This window comes from Astyanax mexicanus, chromosome 8 (assembly GCF_023375975.1).
Source record: "Astyanax mexicanus isolate ESR-SI-001 chromosome 8, AstMex3_surface, whole genome shotgun sequence".
Taxonomy (NCBI): Eukaryota; Metazoa; Chordata; class Actinopteri; order Characiformes; family Acestrorhamphidae; genus Astyanax; species Astyanax mexicanus.
In genome coordinates, this window is record NC_064415.1 from 24,750,516 (window position 1) to 24,769,473 (window position 18,958).

At 40.1% G+C, this 18,958-nt stretch overlaps 1 protein-coding gene across 1 annotated transcript in view; it reads left to right on the forward strand.

Annotated features, from left to right (window-relative positions):
• Nucleotides 1-18,624, forward strand: part of LOC103033177 (cytochrome P450 26B1) — a 34,358-nt gene extending 15,734 nt beyond the window's left edge. The window contains exons 2-6 of the mRNA XM_007248099.4: nucleotides 1,844-2,068; nucleotides 13,295-13,570; nucleotides 13,889-14,044; nucleotides 16,726-17,007; nucleotides 17,133-18,624. Of these exons, the coding sequence (XP_007248161.1) occupies nucleotides 1,844-2,068; nucleotides 13,295-13,570; nucleotides 13,889-14,044; nucleotides 16,726-17,007; nucleotides 17,133-17,525 (1,332 nt within the window). The 3' untranslated portion in view covers nucleotides 17,526-18,624. The remainder of the gene's footprint in view (nucleotides 1-1,843; nucleotides 2,069-13,294; nucleotides 13,571-13,888; nucleotides 14,045-16,725; nucleotides 17,008-17,132) is intronic.
• The last annotated feature ends 334 nt before the right edge of the window (nucleotides 18,625-18,958 follow it).

The window sequence follows — 18,958 nt, forward strand, 5'->3', positions numbered from 1 at the left end:
GCAGGAAATGAGAAACGGCTGAAATGCCAAAAAAGATGCAGAGCTTTCAGACCTCAAATAATGCAAAGAAAACAAGTTCATATTTCATAAAGTTTTAAGAGTTTTAAGAGAATCAATATTTGGTGGAATAACCCTGGTTTTCAATCACAGTTTTCAAGCTTCTCAGCATGTTCTCCTCCACCAGTCTTACACACTGCTTTTGGATTATTTTATGCCACTCCTGATGCAAAAATTCTTCCTCTTGATTATATTCCAGAGGTTTTCAGTTTGGTAAAGTCAAAGAAACCCATCTTTTTTTAAGTGGTCTCTCATTTTATTCCGGAGCTATAATTATTAGCATGGGCTATGCTGGAGGTGGTGGGGAGCTTTTTTTTATGCTTATCCTCATCAATGTGGGGTATAAGTTTTCTTTTTTGAACAGTAAAACTAGTTTTGAGTAATGTGTCTCTGTACATTTTGAGGTATCTGGTACATTTTAAACCTTTGCACCCTTGTAAAACAAAAACAAATGGATGAATATAATAATGGGATAATTCTTTAACACACTTCTCTCTAAATGACCGTTAATGCTGACGTCTCCTCTGTACTGTAGCATCTCAGAAACAGCATAAAAAACGCCAAGCCTGCTCTTAAACAGGCAGACTGGGGTCTATTGGGGTCATTCTTCATACGCTGCATTAAGCTACTTTACTCAACCTAAAGATTATGGATTAGTTTTAAGTGCATACTCAAAATGTGCTTAATTCTGAATTGTTTTGACCGTTTCCTAATCGTGTCATGGGTAAAGGGCGTAGATCTCAACTGCTACAGTTTAAGCCTGGCTAGCTTTACATAGTAAAGCTTGAAACCTACTTAAAAACATATTTCACTGCATGTTTGATACTCAGCTTCAACTGTTAGCAACCAGTTGCCAGAAGCAAACGAAACAAGGGATGGTATCCAAGAAAAAATGTCTATTTGCTTGTGAGGCGTTAGCATAACTAGCTAGTTAGTTAGCTAGCTAGTTCAAAATATCATGAGAGCTGATGTTTGCCTTGTTAGCATGATGCATAGCTATGCACATATATAGATTATTTTTTTTATTTCACTTCATCAAACAGTAAATATTAAATAAACATAAAAATGTACTCTAAATAACGCTCCAGTTATTTCCTATAGCCAGGCAAATACGATGTATACATATGATTAATGCTAGTTCCATTCACCTTTCAATCTGCAGCTTCTTAACAAAATTTTAACAAAATAAAGATATTGCTTAAAGTAACAATCAGGAATAAGTGTGAGCATTAAAATGGCTACAGGAATTCAATTTCCAAACACTTGATAGGCTTTTCTGCCCTAGACACAAAGCTAACACAGGTTGCCAGATTGACACACATTGGAAAAGCAATGCCGAGTTTTACTCTGTAACTAATCAGTAAATATACATACATTTCAGTGTTCAAAATGCCCGTCTCTACTAATCTAGTGTTGGTGATACATTACCCAGCTATAGTTAGTATGGCAACCTTACTGAAGCTCAGTGATTTCCTGTTCAGCAGAAAAAAATAATCAGCTTGCTTGTTCTCACAGCAGCAGCACACTGTTTTCAGGCTGCTTTCTATACCTGGCAATCCAGGGTGTGGAAATATGGGAGAGGGTACAACAAAAAAAAAAATTGTGCTTAAGGACACACTTAGTGTGTTTTCTTTAATATCTACATCCTAATTACGTTATAAGTTACTACACAAAATATAATCCTTAATGATCCTTTAAATTTCTTAAGCAGTTCTGCTAGTCCTGATCAATTCTTTTTTTCTCTTTCTCTCCTTTTCTTCTATCCTTATCTTTCTCTTTTGTGAAGGGTGCCGGGTTCCATGCCTCTCGTAGGCAGAAGTACGGTAATGTGTTTAAGACACATCTGCTGGGACGGCCGCTGATCAGGGTGACTGGAGCAGAGAATGTGAGGAAGGTGCTGATGGGGGAACACACTCTGGTGAGCGTGGACTGGCCCCAGAGCACCAGCACTCTGTTGGGGCCCAACAGCCTCGCCAACTCCATCGGAGACATCCACCGCAAGAGGAGGAAGGTACGAACACTCTAGGCATTCGTACACACACTCAGACACACACACAGACATTTAATAAGTAAGGTTATTTGTATTCAATCTTTAACAACTGGTGTTGCTGCAAAATACATTCACAGAAAGATGTCAATAACGCTTAAAACAGACTCTCAAGGGGAGCCCATCCTCCTTTGGTCAAAACTACCGAAATGACCGACAAAAACAAAAAGACACTGTACAAACACATGAGACTAAATGTTGTTAAAGTGGTAACCCATATTATTTTGTTTCTAAACTAAAAGCAGAAGCATCCCTGCTAAGCCTAATATATATTTATTCTAAAACCTAGGGTGTCGGGTCGATGTCACGGGAGTTCTTCTGGCAACGTAACACGTCTTTACATACTTACGTCACACGTACAGCCTCTAAAAGAGGATCCGGCTCAGTTTTAATGAACGCGAGTGGCTGGTGGGTCAGTGGAGACTTCAGAAGGGGAAACTCAGACCTTAGTAGCTCATTCATTGACACTAACAAATCTGACAACCGTATATATATATAAAAACTCTTTACATCCTCTGAAGACATTTCCCTCAGCATTCTCTGACTGAGCGCTCTCTTTCTCTCTGACTGAACATAACCTGGATTCGGATTCATCCGCTCCAAAAGGCTCTAAAATGTTTCTTCCGCACGCTCGGTGCAATTACTCACTCTCACCAGAGAGGAACCCAAATCCTCCGAATCTCAAAACTTACAGACATCAGCTTTAAGCTCAGGTGTTCTGATATTATCTTACAGTAGTACTGGTGCTAAGAATATTATATAAGTAATGATAATGATAATTGGTGGTAATAATAGTAATAGCAAATATAGTCCATGTTAACATCAACTTAGCCAATAAAAGAGGCAAAGGGTAGGCAGACAGCAGCAGATGGACAATGCACATCTGGTCTAAAGTGAAATATCAAGAAATCCAGATGATTCGACTTTCAGACAGGTTGGCAGTTGTCAGTAACTCAGAAAAATGTAAGTGCCAGAAGGTAACATAGACACGAGAGCACCGAGAAACACTGACATCCATTCACCGCACCATCTACAACCCTGAGTGAGCAAGCATGCAAGTAGGGCAGCAGCAACTATAATCTTATTTAACCACAATTTTCTGTCCATAAACATCTGATTCTGAAACCTTTATCTTACCAAAAGTAAGGTTTCAGCCTAATCTAGCAGATCGCATCTGTGTCTCAATCCCGATTTTTTTTTTTCAAGAAAGAAAGAAAAAACAGGAAAGTTAGAATCATTATAATGTTGTCCTTAATGTTAAATGGAATAAATGAAAATCTCTATTTACCTACACTGAGGTGATAACTGCCAGTATCAGGTCTTCTTCTGATGGACAAGAGAGAGAGAGAGAGAGAGAGAGAGAGAGCACTGTGAGAAATAAGAGCCATCTATCTGCAGGGTGAGAGCAGAAAGGGATCTCCAGGACACAGAATGAAAGCACAGGAGAGAGATAGGAGGTCAGATGGAGACAGAGAGGTAACAACACAACTCTTTCTGTGTCTTGTCTCGTTTTGATTCGGGAGCAGATATCACCTCTCTCATTAGCTGGCTCTTGCATTCGCACCGTAACGATCTTTAATCAGTGACGTAGAGGAACATTATAATAAATGATAAAACTCCTCCGCTCTGCTGCTATTGTCCAGACCCAAAATAGGGCCTTTTGGTCTGGTCCCATCCAGGCCCGCAGGGGCTCAGGTTTCCCCCCACACACACCTGTCCCATTGAGGGGTCAGAGGGGTGTAATCAGTCTGCTTAATCCTGCAGGCCCGGGGGCCTCACGCGAGCCCCACTAATGACCACTAATTAGTCAGCTCGCCTCCGCCGCACAAAGACGGCTTTATCCGCACGCAGGCCTGCGGCTGGGTGGACCTCTGCTGGCCACTTCGGACGAGCTGCAGCTTCGTGCTCTGTGCAGTTAGGACATATATCATTTATCTATATGTTTACATTGAGTTGTTGGTTTAATAGGTAGTCACTGGCCACTTTATCAGATACACCTACCACATAGGTGCACTCTGTAGAGAAGTGAAGCCCCCTGTTGCTGCACAGTTTACTTTGTTTATTACAGTTATAGCCTTCCAGCAGGTTAATGGCAGTTCATGTTAGTGACTCTTTCCATTGATAACCAGGGAACTAAATAATTGAGTTGTCAGTGTACTAGGTACCAGTTAGATTGGTGCTTTATTAGATACACCTAACACATAGTTGTACTGTGTAGGGGAGCGTAGGCCCCTATTGTTGTATACATGCACTAATACTCTATGCCACCATACTAATAGTACCAAACTAATATCTGGTAAATGGTGGTTCTGTTTCCATTGCTTCTTGACTTCCATCAATTGATAAACAGGGTTAAAAGTGGTTGGCGAATAGGCTACATATACAGTAGATAGGCATACCATGTGTTATTTGGTTGGTCTATATAAGGAACTATCTAGCTAACTAACTAACGAACTAACTAACTAATTGAGTTGTCAGTGTATAAGGTAGTCACTGGCCACTTTATCAGATATGCTCAGTAAGAAAAGGCCAACACCCATTAATACTGTATGCCACTACCATGTCAATATCATGGCTGTATCCACACCAAACTATTTACCAAATGTGGAAAATGATAATCCTTTTGTGGCCTCTTTCCACTGATGAACAGGGTTGAATGTGGCTGACAAATTGGCTACATACTGTATACAGTAGACAGACCTACAATGTGTCGTTTGGTTGGTGGTATAACAAAAAAGTAACTAAATAAAGAAAGAAAGAAAGAAAGAAATGAATTGTCAGTGTATTAGTGTTTTAGGTAGCTCTACTCTTCAGCTCTAACTCTTGGCACAGTTAACCAGACATTCCAAGAAATGCTACTGCATTCTGTAAGATAAGACCAACACCCATTAATACTGTATGCCACTACCTTGGTAATGTCATGGCTGTTTCTGTTTACCAACTATTTACCATCTAATAAATGATAGTTCTGTTGTGCCCCCTTTCCATTGATGACTGGGATTAAATGTGGCTGACAAATGGGCTACAAATACAGTAGATAGATAGACCTTCAATGTGACATTGTTGGTTGGCGATGTAATAAACTCACTTACCAACTAGTTAGGTTATCAGTATATTAGGTACCAGTTAGGTGGGTACTTTATCAGATATATTTTCCTCATAGCTTGTACCCTGTAGGTGACTGTAGCCTCTGATATGGCACAGTTTACCAGCCATTCCCAGAAATGCTACTTTGCTTATAATACAAGGCCAACACCCATTAATACTGTACACTACTACCCTATTAATGTCATGGCTGTGTCTGTTTACCAACTATTTACCAAAGCTAGTAAATGATAGTTCTGTTGTGGCCCATTTTCATGGATGTCTGGGGTTAAATATGGCTGGCAAATGGGCTACATATATAGTAAATAAACCTACAATGTGCCATTGTTGGTTGGTGATGGAATAAACTAGATAACTAACTAACTAACTAACTAACTAAGTAATTTAATTGTCAGTGTATTAGGTATCAGCTAGGTGGGCGCTTTCAAAGATATAACTACCACATAGCTGTACTTTGTAGGGAAGTGTAGCCTTTGATATGGCACAGTTAATGGCATCATCCATTCTCAGAAACACTTCTGCGTTCAATAAAGCCAACATCCATTAACACTGTATGCCACGACCCTGTCTATTGTCTAAATGTCTAAACTATTTACCAAATCTAGTTAATGATAGTTTTGTTGTGGCCCCTTTTCTATTATTGACTGGGATTCAAAATGGCTCAAAATGAGCTACACAAAGACTAACTCGCTTAAATAACTCAGTAATGCCTGTTCCTGACTCTATGCTGTATTTCAGAGGTTCACAAGTCTCTTAAAAACCATGAATCAAATGCCAGACAATATTGGATAATCTGCTACCCCTCAGAAGCAAAGCATGATGGACATATTCCTGGTGTAAACGTCTGCCTTATCACCGCTGAGTGACCTGACCTGTGATGGAAACTTTCCCCTCAGCACACTCAGAGGCTGTTGTGGGATTTTGTGGTGATAAGACTCAGCTCTTGAACTCCGGAGGCTAATCCGTCACTAAAGCTACATGAGGAGGGCCATGTGCCGCCTCAGGGCCCTGAACACTAAAACAACATTCACAACAATAACACAAACACTGGCCGGGGCGAGACCCCAATCCCTCCAGTGAGCGTAAGCCTTCAGGGATCCAGGGCCCCAGGCATGACCTGGATGGAGGAGAGGCCGAATGCCCCCTCATGTGAAGGACACTGAACTGATCGTGTGTAAGAAGCACTGCATTGCTGAATCAGCCCCAAGTATGAGTTCACATATGGACAGATATTGGTTCTCTGAAAAATGCAGATTATTTATAATACAACCTTCATATCCAGCCCTTATGCTGTTAAAAAGAGATGAAAAAATGGTCAGAGTGGTTAATTGAAACTACCTCTTATTTGGTTAAAAGTCCTCACATAAACATTTTTCCAACTATTTAAAAAAATACGTCTTTTCAATGTTCACTTTCACTTCCAGCCAAACGTTCAACCAAATCTGTATGTAGGAAATAAGTCATCACATAAACGTCTTTTCAACCTTTTAAAAATGATGTCTTTTCAATGTTCACTTTCAACCAAGTCTGCGTGTAGGAAATAAATCCTCACAAAACGTATTTTCAACCATTTAAAAAAGGCGTCTTTTCAATGTTCACTTTCAAACAAATCTGTATGTAGGAAATAAGTCATCACATAAACGTCTTTTCAATCATTTAAAAAGACGTCTTTTCAATGTTCACTTGCAACCAAATCTGTATAAAGGAAATAAATCCCCACATAAACGTATTTTCAAGCATCTAAAAAGGAGGTCTTTTCAACTATTTAAAAAATATGTCTTTTCAAGGTTCACTTTTACTTCCAGCTAAACTTTTAACCAAATCTGTATGTAGTAAATTAATCCTCACATAAACGTTTTTCAAAAATCCAAAAAGATGTCTTTTTAACCATTTAAAAAAGACGTCTTTTCAATGTTCACTTTTACTTTCAGCTAAACTTTTAACCTAACCTGTATGAAGAAAATAAGTCCTCACATAAACGTCTTTTTTTCAACCTTTTAAAGAGGACGCCTTTTCAATGTTCACTTTCAACCAAATATGTATGTAATAAATAAATTTTCATAAATGTCTTTTCAAGCATCTAAAAAAGACATCTTTTCAACCATTTCCAAAAGACGTCTTTTCAAAGTTCACTTTTACTTTCAGCAAAACTTTTAATCAAACCTGTATGAAGAAAATAAATTCTCACATAAACGTCTTTTCAACCTTTTAAAGAGGAGGACTTTTCAATGTTCACTTTCAACCAAGTCTGTATAAAGGATATAAATCCTCACATAAACATTTTTTCAACTATTTAAAAAAATACCTCTTTTCAATGTTCACTTTCACTTCCAGACAAACTTTTAACATAATCTGTATTAAAGAAATAAGTCCTGACATAAACGTCTTTTTAACCATTTAAAAAAGGCGTCTTTTCAAAGTTCACTCCCAACCAAATCTGTATGTAGGAAATAAGTCATCACATAAATGTTTTTTTCAACCATTTAAAAAAGACATCTTTTCAATGTTCACTTTCAAACAAATCTGTATGTAGGAAATAAGTCCTCACATAAACAACTTTTCAATAATTAAAAAAGACGTCTTTTCAATGTTCACTTGCAACCAAATCTGTATTAGGGATGTAAATCCTTACATAAATGTCTTTTCAACCATTTAAAACACGTCTTTTCACCTTTTACTATCAACCAAAATTAAATATAATTTCTACGACTATTGTTCTACAAACTTTCAACATTTTTTAAATGGCACACACAACCTTCCCACTCAGAACTATGTCATTATAAAGACATTGAAAAAAAACATTAATGCTGTTTGTTATGCCTTACATAATCATCTATTCAATTCAACCATATGAAAAAGACGACTTTTACTTTCAACCAATTCTAAATGTAAGAAATAAGTCCTTATATATACATACTTTTAAGCACTTGAAAAATACATCTTTTCAACTTTTCCTCTACTTTAACTATTGCTGTACTTTCTAAGCGAAACGGAACATAGTTTATATGAACATCACATCACATATCTCAGGTTCAGAAACAGTTCTTTGAAGAACCTTCCATTGTACGTTTCTTAAAGGAACCAAAAAAAGCCCATCTTTTTCTACATCATCACTCTGAGGAACTCTTCTGGATGCCTTTATTTTTAGAGCATGTTTAAGAAGGGATGATGATGGGCTGGAGTTACAGCTCGGTTCCATACAGTTCACTCTCTGAAATGTTCTAAAGATGGCCTTTAAATTGACCCTTTACAGTTCTCTCCTGTGTTTACGTCTCTCTGTCGCCGTCTGTCTCGCTCCGCTGCTCTCGGTCTGCTGTGCTCGTCTAGACCTCAAGCTCCTCCACCTGTTTTCGTTGTTCTTTTGGCACGTTTTTACGGCGAGGGTGCCAGAGTGTTCTTTTCTCCGCTAAACAGAAGCAGGTAGGGAGAGGGACGGAGGAAGATGGAGGTGACTGTGGAACGCATGAAACTGCTGTGAAGCTTTACCACAGGAGACTTTTCATGCTGTTTAGGCCAATCTGGGTAAGAGGAAGGACCATCCAGACCACCTTAGACCTGAAGTGATAAATGAGTTTTTCCACACTGGTTGGATCAGTGGATGGAAGTTTTTTCTTTTTTTTTTTGTGTCTGCAAATGATGCAGTTGCTGGAGTGACCAGTAGAGGGCATAGTGCTTTAATACTACAGCTCACCTGCTTCCCAGCAGATTTGTCCCTGTGAATGAGGGATTGTGTTTTAGTTCTGCAAGAGAGAAAAAGAGAGAGAGAGAGAGAGAGAGAGAGAGAGAGAGAGAAAAGAGAGAGAAGAAAGAAGCCCTTACATTCTGCTCAAACCAGCAGCTTCAAGCAGTTTCATATAATTTAAGGCATATGGAAATTATTAAGGCAGGGGAGTTTCAGAAGGTCTCTCTGTGTCTTTCTCTCTCTCTCTCTCTCTCTCTCTCTCTCTCTCTCTCTCTCTCTCTCTTTCTTTCTGTGCTTTTAAGTTAACGGGAGAATACAAGAAATCCCTCTTTCTCATATAGAAGACAGAGGAGCAGCCTAAGTATTTTCTTCAGTAATATACGGAGTTTCTCGCTGGATGATGTGGCCGGCCTGGCGTTAGCTGTGTTTGACTGACGTCTCGGCAGCAGACGGCAGACACTGTACTCTTCACAGGGGAAAACAGAAAGCCCTCCAGCGCACTGCTGCTGACCCATACGTGAATAAGCATGGAATGCGCTATTGTATGGCAATGAATCACATATGTGGACTTTTTTTTAGTGTACAGCCCATAGCTTAAACGGGAGCTAATGGAAGTTTTGGAACTGTTTTTACTATACATGTGCACATAGACACACATCATTTAAGCGAGCTTTGGCTTTGATAAATGGCTTTTTTACAGCATTTCTCTGAGAAATAAAACAGTGAGAACAGTGAGGCTACAGTCTCTGTCAGATACCACAGCTGGTAGAAGTTGAATGGATGGAGTAGTGGATGTGACTGGAATGTGACCTTATACTATATATACTTATACTATATATTAATGGGCAGTATAGCTAAAAAAAAAAAGTTGCAATAAGGACAAGAGCTTAAAAACACCTTAAAATGTTACGTGGTTAGATTCCTGGTTTGTTTTTTTGGTTCTAAGATTTTTAAACTGCAAAAAAAGTTTTTTTACACTTGATTTCTTGAGTCATAACTAAGGTTACAATAAGGTTCATCATTATAAGTTGAGCTGTGTGCCACGTTTCCACCAACAAAAGTAGGTTCCAGAACCAGGAATGTTCGTTAGCAGCAGGAACTGAAGAATACTAGGCTCTTCAGTGCGAATCGTGTTCACCACCGCTGTACAACATCCTCGGTTAAAGACGTATGATGTGACGTTTTAAGGGTTCCACTAAAACTGGTGGAAAAGAAGGAAATGATTCATGAACCAAAGTTCTTTTGGTGGAAAATCGCTATAAGTGGTCCAGCAGACTAAGGCACTGTCACTATGATCTAATGGTCTATTCAAAGCTCATAGATCCTACTGTACATAGATTGGCAAGGCTAGACCCAACCCCCTTGGCAACCCTGTGCTGGATTTGAAACAAATATGAGAGCGGATCCTGATGAGAGCAAGTTTCATCATAATGTTTTGGATGGTCTTTGTGACTGCACTTAAAGGATACTCTCAAAGTTCTTAAAATGTTTTTGATTGACTGATCTTCATTTCCTAAAGTACTTATTTTTTCATAATACGGATTAAAACTTTACTTACATACATACATACAAATTCACTGTATACCAACTCTACCTGAGAAAATGAATGTGCAAGCCAAGATGTGCAAATTTGTCATTTAAGCAAGAAATGCTGTTTTTTTTTCTCACAGTTTGGTTGACTTTAGTATTAATCTACAATGCAGAACATGTTTTTTTTTAAATAATGATAAAACACTGCATTTAGGGTGTGCTCAAACTTGTAACTATATATACAGCTCTGGAAAAAAATTGAGAGACTACTTCAGTTTCTGAATCAGTTTCTCTGATTTTGCTATTTATAGGTACAGGTTTGAGTAAAATAAATATTGTTGTTTAATTCTATAAACTACAGACAACATTTCTCCCAAATTCCAAATAAAAATGTTGTCATTTGGAGCATTTATTTGCAGAACATGAGAAATGGCTGAAATAACAAAAAAAAGATGCAGATCTTTCAGACCTCAAATACATACACATTCTTAAAGTTTTAGTTCAGAAATCAATATTTGGTGGAATAAACCTGATTTTTAATCACAGTTTTCATGCATCTTGGCATATTCTCCTCCACCAGTCTTACACACTGCTTTTGGATAACTTTACGCCACTCCTGGTGCAAGATTTCAAGTAGTTCAGCTTGGTTTGATGGCTTGTGATCATCGATCTTCCTCTTTGATTAAATTCCAGAGGTTTTCAATTTGGTAAAATCAAAGAAACTTATCCTTTTTAAGTGCTCTCTTATTTTTTTCCAGAGCTGTATATACATATATACTATCATTGCATGACCCATAGATCTGCAGTGTTGGTAGACAGAACAGAGAGAGGGGACGGCGAGAGAAAAGCAAGGATGGGTAGAGACAGCAAGAGAAAGAGAGAAAGTACGAGAGTGAGAGACAGAGGGAGGACCCGTGAGTTTGTCACTGGCTCCGCCCCCGTCATCTTTACAACGCTGGAAAAGCAGCGTGGAGCCAAGGTATTTGGGGTGAGATGGCATATAAAAAGTGCTATTGTTAGTCGTGGAGCCGGAGCTTTTAAGGGGGAACATGGATGTTATTTCACCAAACAAACCCGCGCGACTGAAGCACATTAGAAATGCGCTGCCGTGGCCAGGAAAATCTTACCTTCCCTGCTCTCCCTCTCTCTCTCTCTCTCTCTTTGCTGATGGACAAGGAAACTCGCTCTATCCAGCTCTACTATAATAGAGAGACGGATAGGTGGGGGAGGTGGGGGGGGGGGGGGGTGATTAAAAGCGAAGAGGTCAAAAATAGTGGAGACTTGTGAATTAATGAGAATGTTCCATGTTCCCTGCTTGAAGGAAAATAAACCTGGAATATAGCTGCTGACTTGTGGCTTCGGGATAATATTTAGATGACATTTCTCTTGATATTTCTGTTGAGCAGAGCATAGCCTCACACACAACCACACTTGCTCTTGGTTTCGAGGGTCAGTGGAATTGTGGAATTGTGGGATGTGTAGTTTTTAGTTTTTTGAAAAAAGAGCGACCCTAACACCTGCGTTCACATGCATTGCCAAAGTGCTTTCAGACACATTCATATATCAAAATACTCATATATTTGTTATTTCAGACTTGTAGAGGGTGCTTAATGCAGAACCGCTCTGAAATGCTGGGATCTTTTGGTTGCTTTGCTTAGGTGTGTTTATAGTTTAAAGAACCGTCAATCAAGGCCAGAGAGTACTCGGAGAAGAACACCAACCGCATGCTGCTCAGTGCCAAGTTCTACCTGCAGATCGAAGTTTCTCACACTGAAGCCTACAAGCCTATGAGTGTTGCTGACTGAGGGACACACAGTCATACGCCCTTACATCTTGTACATCAGGGATCGGCAATTAAGTCTGTTTTGGAAAATGAAGTGCAATGGACTAGTAGCTCTCCAGCCCAGAGGGTTGTGGAACCCAATTGGAGAAAAGTTGTTCTCAAAGCAGATAAACCCAAGAAAAAGGTAAAAATGAAAAAAAAAAATAAATAAATAAACACATCGCTCCTCATGCATGATCGAACCCTTGTCGTAAGGGTTGTGGTCCAATACACTACCGCTGCCCCAGCTAGTGAATTGGGACACAGCTGGGAGAAAAAAAAATGCCCTTATAAGGAGATAGTGAAACTAAAGTCACGCCAAGCGAGGCAGAGAAACAGAAAATAAACAAAAACACCAGACACCAAAGGTAAACAAAAGCTCACCAGAGAAGCATTTTAATTTTCAATTCTTTCATTATCGTTCACTATAGTTTATTATATGAACAATCTCACGGGCCAGATGATTCATGCTTGCGGGCCACATCTGGCCCTTGGGCCACCAATTGCCGACCCCTGTTGTATATCTTGTTCATCTTGCACATTTTAGTATATTTTAGTATGTATATTTTGGCTCTAGAAAACCTACAGAAACTTACATTTATTTCTAAACATGTTGAATGATATGAAGATTAAGCACCAGTGCTAAGCACAATTAGCACCAGTTTCATCAGTCTGATGAACTGAACCCCATGCGACACAACAAAATATGTCTAACTAAACAAAACTATCAAATGCTTTACATTGAGACTAATAACTGTATACTTATCTAAGGTTCAGAGTGTTAAACCCCTCAGACATCCATATTCTAAAGAAAGGATCTCCATTCTGGTCTTAGATTGCATTTGCTGATTGGGGACATTGACTTCAACAAGTAAAATCATCCATCAACTATGTTGGAGTCTAAACCAGAATTGAAGCCTCCCATCCTGTTGAAAGCCTATTGTTTAGTAGCTACATGAAAAAAAGTAAAATAGTTCAGTTCTTATGTGTTTTAAGAGTAGACCTGATGGGCTTGTCTGTAATGCTAAATCCCTCTTTTCTTTCTGAACAGATCTTTGCCAAGGTCTTCAGCCACGAGGCGCTGGAGAGCTACCTGCCGAAGATCCAGCAGGTGATCCAGGAGACGCTGAGGGTGTGGAGCTCCAACCCGGAGCCCATCAACGTGTACCGTGAATCCCAGCGCCTGTCCTTCCAGATGGCCATCCGTGTTCTCCTGGGCTTCCGTGTGTCTGAGGAAGAGATGCGCTTCCTTTTCCACACCTTCCAGGAGTTTGTGGATAACGTTTTCTCACTGCCCATTGACCTGCCCTTCAGTGGCTACAGGAAGGTAAGAGAATGCAGCTGCTAGCTTTATTCATAAACCAATAGGTTCTGAGAAAAAATCTTTTTTGTTAAGGCTTTTTTTCCCAATCAACTTGATGAAAGTAGTCATTCAACTTTCGTGAATTTTACTTTTTACAGTTAACAAGCTTTTCTGGGTTCTAAAAATTACAATTGCACAAAGTATTGCTCTGAATAACCCTTTTGCTACCATTATTTTTGAAGAATATGGCAAAATCCAGCGTTGCATTTAGACAGGTTGAAATATTTACTGCACTTTATCTCTTCCTGGACTAACATAGTTGCAAATATTGGTGTTTTACAGGGCATTCGTGCAAGGGACACCCTCCAGAAGGCCATAGAAAAAGCCATCAGGGAGAAACCGCTGTGTACACAGGGAAAAGACTACTCAGACGCTCTGGATGTGCTGCTGGAGAGTGCCAAGGAGAATGGGACAGAGCTCAGTATGCAGGAGCTTAAGGTTTGTTCTAGTGTTTATTAATCCTCTATTTTACATGGAGCACACAGTGTCTAAGCTTCTTGTTTGAAGTGCATTGTTTAGTCACTGTATTATTGGGCAGTGTGGAGTGACTGTGCATGAAGATGCAAGGATTGAGACAGAAGACTGAAGAGTTGTTGGAATAGAGCTGGAAAGATTTTTAGAATAATTGAAGGTAATTCAATCTGTATGAATAGAATGGTGAGTGATCTACTGTTTGGGGATTATTTTCTAAGACTTTTGCATCCAATTATTCTTGTTTGATGCTATAAAGAAGCCAAAACAACAAGGGACCTTCTACTTCCTTGATTAAAACATGATTTGGGACAGAACGGTTGCAAATTGGGTCTTCAGTGTGAGGAATTAAAGTCATAGAGATCTGACTGGCTCAACATATGCGTCAACTTTCTACCTCAAGATTGCCGGTCTTTAGAGTTACAGGACAAGAAATGGTGGAGATCATAGAGATCTCCTGACTGCTCCAATATATGCATCAACTTTTTACCTCAAGATTCCTGGTCTTTAGAGTTCCAGGACAAAAAAATGGACCATTTCTTGGTCTGCACTCTAAAAAACAGAGGTACGATATGAGTACTTTTTTGTACTCGAAGGTACATTCTTTATAATTGTACCCTCAAAGGTACAATACTGGTCTTTACAGGGTCTGATTTGTTCCCTCTGAAGTACAAAGTCATTTCTAACAGCAATAAGTACAAATTTGTACCATTTAACCAGCCTAAGGGTACATTCAGTATTCTGCATCACTGCACTAATGAACAGTATATATTTAAATTGCACATTTTTTATTTGAAAGCCAGACAATTTTGTATCATCAAGTTTTTGAGCCATATTTAGTTGATGATAATGTTTATAATCTTTATGATCTTTACTGCCACAAAAACCATGGGTACAAAAAAGGACTTTCACTGAAAGGTACTTTTTTGTGCCTCAATATAAGGTACAGCCCCAGCGACAAGCTTTGTACTCTTTTAAGTACAAATCTGTACTTATATTTCTTAGAGTGTGTAGAGGACAACCTAGCTCTTTTTGTCACCTTCGTTCTCTGTTTTTGACCCATAGTAGCCAAAAAGCTAAGAAAGCTCCTCCAACCTTCACTCTCACATCACACTGGAGGTGATGGAAACTGGTTTAGACACACTTGATAGACAACAAGCACTTTCCACCCGTTCTGTTTCTGAGGTTGTTGCTGAGCGGGTTCTCTTTTCTGGAGAGACACTCTACACTGTGTTCAGACAGAGGCAGACGGGTGGTTCCCTCAGGCCTGTCGGCACCAGCTCACTGGCATGCCATTAAAACAAATGAAAGCAAAAACCTGACCTCTAAAAAGTGGCTGCCAAGCCTCAGAGCAAGAGTGGAGGAGAGAGAGAGACCCCATTCTCCTTCACTGAAACCAATGGAAGGCAGCTCAAAGCTCAGGAAAACCAGGAATCACAGAAGGCATCACATTCACCCCAATTGGACTTTTTTTTCGCTCACCCCCTGAACCATGTATTTGCGTCATGCGTAGCTAGTATGAGTGCTTACTGATTACTGAAGTAAGTGTGGGCCACATGAGGTTTAAAAAACCACAAACAAATCTTTGGCCTCTCATACAAAGTCTATGAAAAGGTTGGGTAACCATTCTTATGGCTTTTTCCCACCAACAAAGTTCAGGATGAAGCGCTTAGCCCAGTCTTCTCAACACAGTTAGCTAGCTAACAATACTTGGAGTCTCAGAAACAGGAGTTCCAGTGGGAGGGCTTAATATAAAAGGGATCGTCTGATTGGTTCCATATCTGTGTGAACTTTGTGCTGTAAGATCCAGAGCCTTTATATTTCCAGTATAGAAAAGAGAAGGATTTAGCAATACTGCAGCTGGATTTAAAAACATACCCAGTCTAACAGGTCCACACATCAATATCTTTTCAGTAAAGTGCAGTAAAAAATAGATTAGCGAGTAGCCAGATAACAGAGAACGTTATAAGGACTTTTAGTAACATTTTGAAAAGGCTCCAAGAAGTCTAGCCTGTAAAGTTATGGAAATATAGCTCCAGGAACTTTATGAAAATGTGTGAAGTAATAATGGTTTGCATCACAATGTGATTAGAATGTTTCTTACATAATCTTACATAACATTATGCAAATGGTAAAAGCAACTTTCCCCAAACTAATCATTGAACAATGAAAACAAGTGACGTTGCAGCAACATTAAAATAAAATGGTCAATAAAATTGTCTAAGAACATCCAGAAAACTTGACAGTTTGAAGGTTCTAAGAATGTTAACTGTAACATTCAGAAATTGTTCCAGAACACCAAAAAGGAACCGAAACTATTAGCTGGGGAAGGACAGATTCATACCCACGCAGATCTTTCTCTCATAACTAAACAATGAACAGTTCTGTGCCTAATGTAATTCATAGTTCGCAATTATACTTCCTAGGTTGCATTTAATCGAGGCTTCAAGTGCAACCACAGGAAATATCCCTCGTTCTTTTTGTGAATCAGAATGATATTGATTCAGACTGATAGTTTCAAGGATTTCCTGAAAAGTGGAAAAGTGCAGAACAGAAGTCTGCAACTGTTGAAAGCAGGTCAATGGAAGTCTATGTGAAGGTTGTGCATTATTAATCGTTCCCCAATGTTTATTCACTCTTCTCTGTAGGAGTCCACCATTGAGCTGATCTTCGCTGCCTTCGCCACCACAGCCAGCGCCAGCACCTCTCTGGTAATGCAGCTGTTGAAGCACCCAGCTGTGCTGGAGAAGATGCGCGAGGAGCTGCGCAACTGCGGCCTGCTCCACGACGGCTGCCTGTGCCAGGGAGAGCTGCGTCTGGACAGCATCTACAACCTAAAATACCTGGACTGTGTCATCAAAGAAGTCCTCCGCCTCTACGCGCCTGTGTCTGGAGGATACCGCATCGCCATGCAGACCTTTGAGCTGGATGTAAGTAGCAGAGAAGTCATGCAGCAGTAGAGTAGACTATTCGAATCTAGAATTTAGATTAAGTTTCTTCTGATCTTCTTGTTTAATTCGCTATATTTTCTAATCATCACTCGCTCTTTACACAGGGTGTGCAGATTCCCAAAGGCTGGAGCGTCATGTACAGCATCCGCGACACTCACGACACCTCGGCTGTCTTCAAGGACGTCCAGGCCTTCGACCCCGACCGCTTCAGCGCAGAACGTGGCGAGGACCGCGAAGGCCGCTTCCACTACCTGCCCTTCGGGGGCGGGGTCCGCTCCTGCCTGGGCAAGCAGCTGGCCACCCTCTTTCTGAAGCTGCTGGCTGTGGAGCTGGCCGGGGGGAGCCGCTTCGAGCTGGCCAGCCGGACGTTCTCCCGCATGGTGTCCGTGCCCGTGGTCCATCCCACCGATGGCCTGCGCGTCAAGTTCTTCGGCCTGGACTCCAACCAGAACCAGATCATGGCCAAGACAGAGGAGTTGCTGGGCGCCACCGTGTAACTGGCTGGACTGACGGGGGCTGTAAAGAGGTAGTGGATGAGAAAGTGGAAAGTGGGCGGGGCCTGTTGAGAAAGAGAGAAAGAGAGAGAGAGAGAGAGATTGAGAGAGAGAGAAAGACACTGTTACTGTTGAAAAATTTGCCCCTCTCAAGCGGCAAGCTGTCAGTCAGTCAAGAGAGACTCTCTTTTCTTCTTTGTAATTTTCAAGATGTCACTTTGATCTGCCAAAAATGTACAGTCTATCTTTTTTCTAAGAAAATGTAAAAAAACGTAAGCAAAAAAAAACAAACAACAGAAACAAAGCATCGACAAAAAGGAAAAACGGAGAAACAACTATGTGTGTTACGTGTTACAGGTTACATCATACGCAGATGCTTCGAGATAAGATGAGTGCACAAGATGAAAGAAGCTGTTTCTGAATGTTCGTAGAAGGTTAGGAGGACTGGGAGGTTCTGTATCGGAGAGAAGGATGGTCGTGTTATTTGTGTTCAGATAAGCAGACGTCACAGGGTATGGCCAAAACGCGCGTTCACAGTAAAGTGGCCGATTCTGAGGAAGGACGGGAAGAGTCATTCTTATTATTATTATTACGGCCTGCGAATGAGATTCAGTACAGGGGTATTTTTCAGGGTTAGTGTGCATGTGTGTGTTTGTGTGTATGTTACATTGCCTATGTATGCATGTATGTATGTATGTATGTGTGTGTATATGTGAGTGTACATATTTAGGGGGAAGGCGTGGATTATCATTCAGGCTAGTAGGAGTGTAGGAAACAGTTTAAGCTAGAACGAATGAAAGGAGGGTGTGATTACTCAGGTGTGTATGTAGTATAGAAGGACCTTTAAGACTAACCCAATTCTATGTTTTATCTATAATATCTGCACATAAGAGACAATTCTTCATTATCATTGAGTGAGTGTGAGAGTGAGAGAGTGAACAAGGTGAAAATACTCAACCTGTGCTTTTTTTTTTTTTCATTTTTTTGATGCAATGATGTTGATGTCAGTGTGTCAGGTTGCATTGTATTGAGTGTGTGTGTTTGTATATGTGTGTGTGTGTGTGTTTGTGAGAGAGACTCTCAAAAAAAAAAAAAAAAACAAGCTATACTGGGAAGTAGAAAGTCATTCATACTGCAAAGTGTATAATTCTAGAGTGACTAGAGCGAATTCAGTCACTACAGGGCGGAGAGGAGGTTGCTGGTCACCAAATTTGCTGCTTGAGAGTTGCTTTTGTATTCTTCTGTCGGAGCAGAGCGCTATCTGCCCTCTGTTGAGGACGACTGTCCTTTTTTCCTGCTGCTCCACTCTGCAACACTATAATGCGAAAGACAAAAAAAAAGAAAGGAAAAGGTTGATGAACAGAGGTGATGAGTACCAATCATCAGTCAATCTCTTTCATACTATCTTTCAACTCTTCAAAGCCACTTCACAGGAA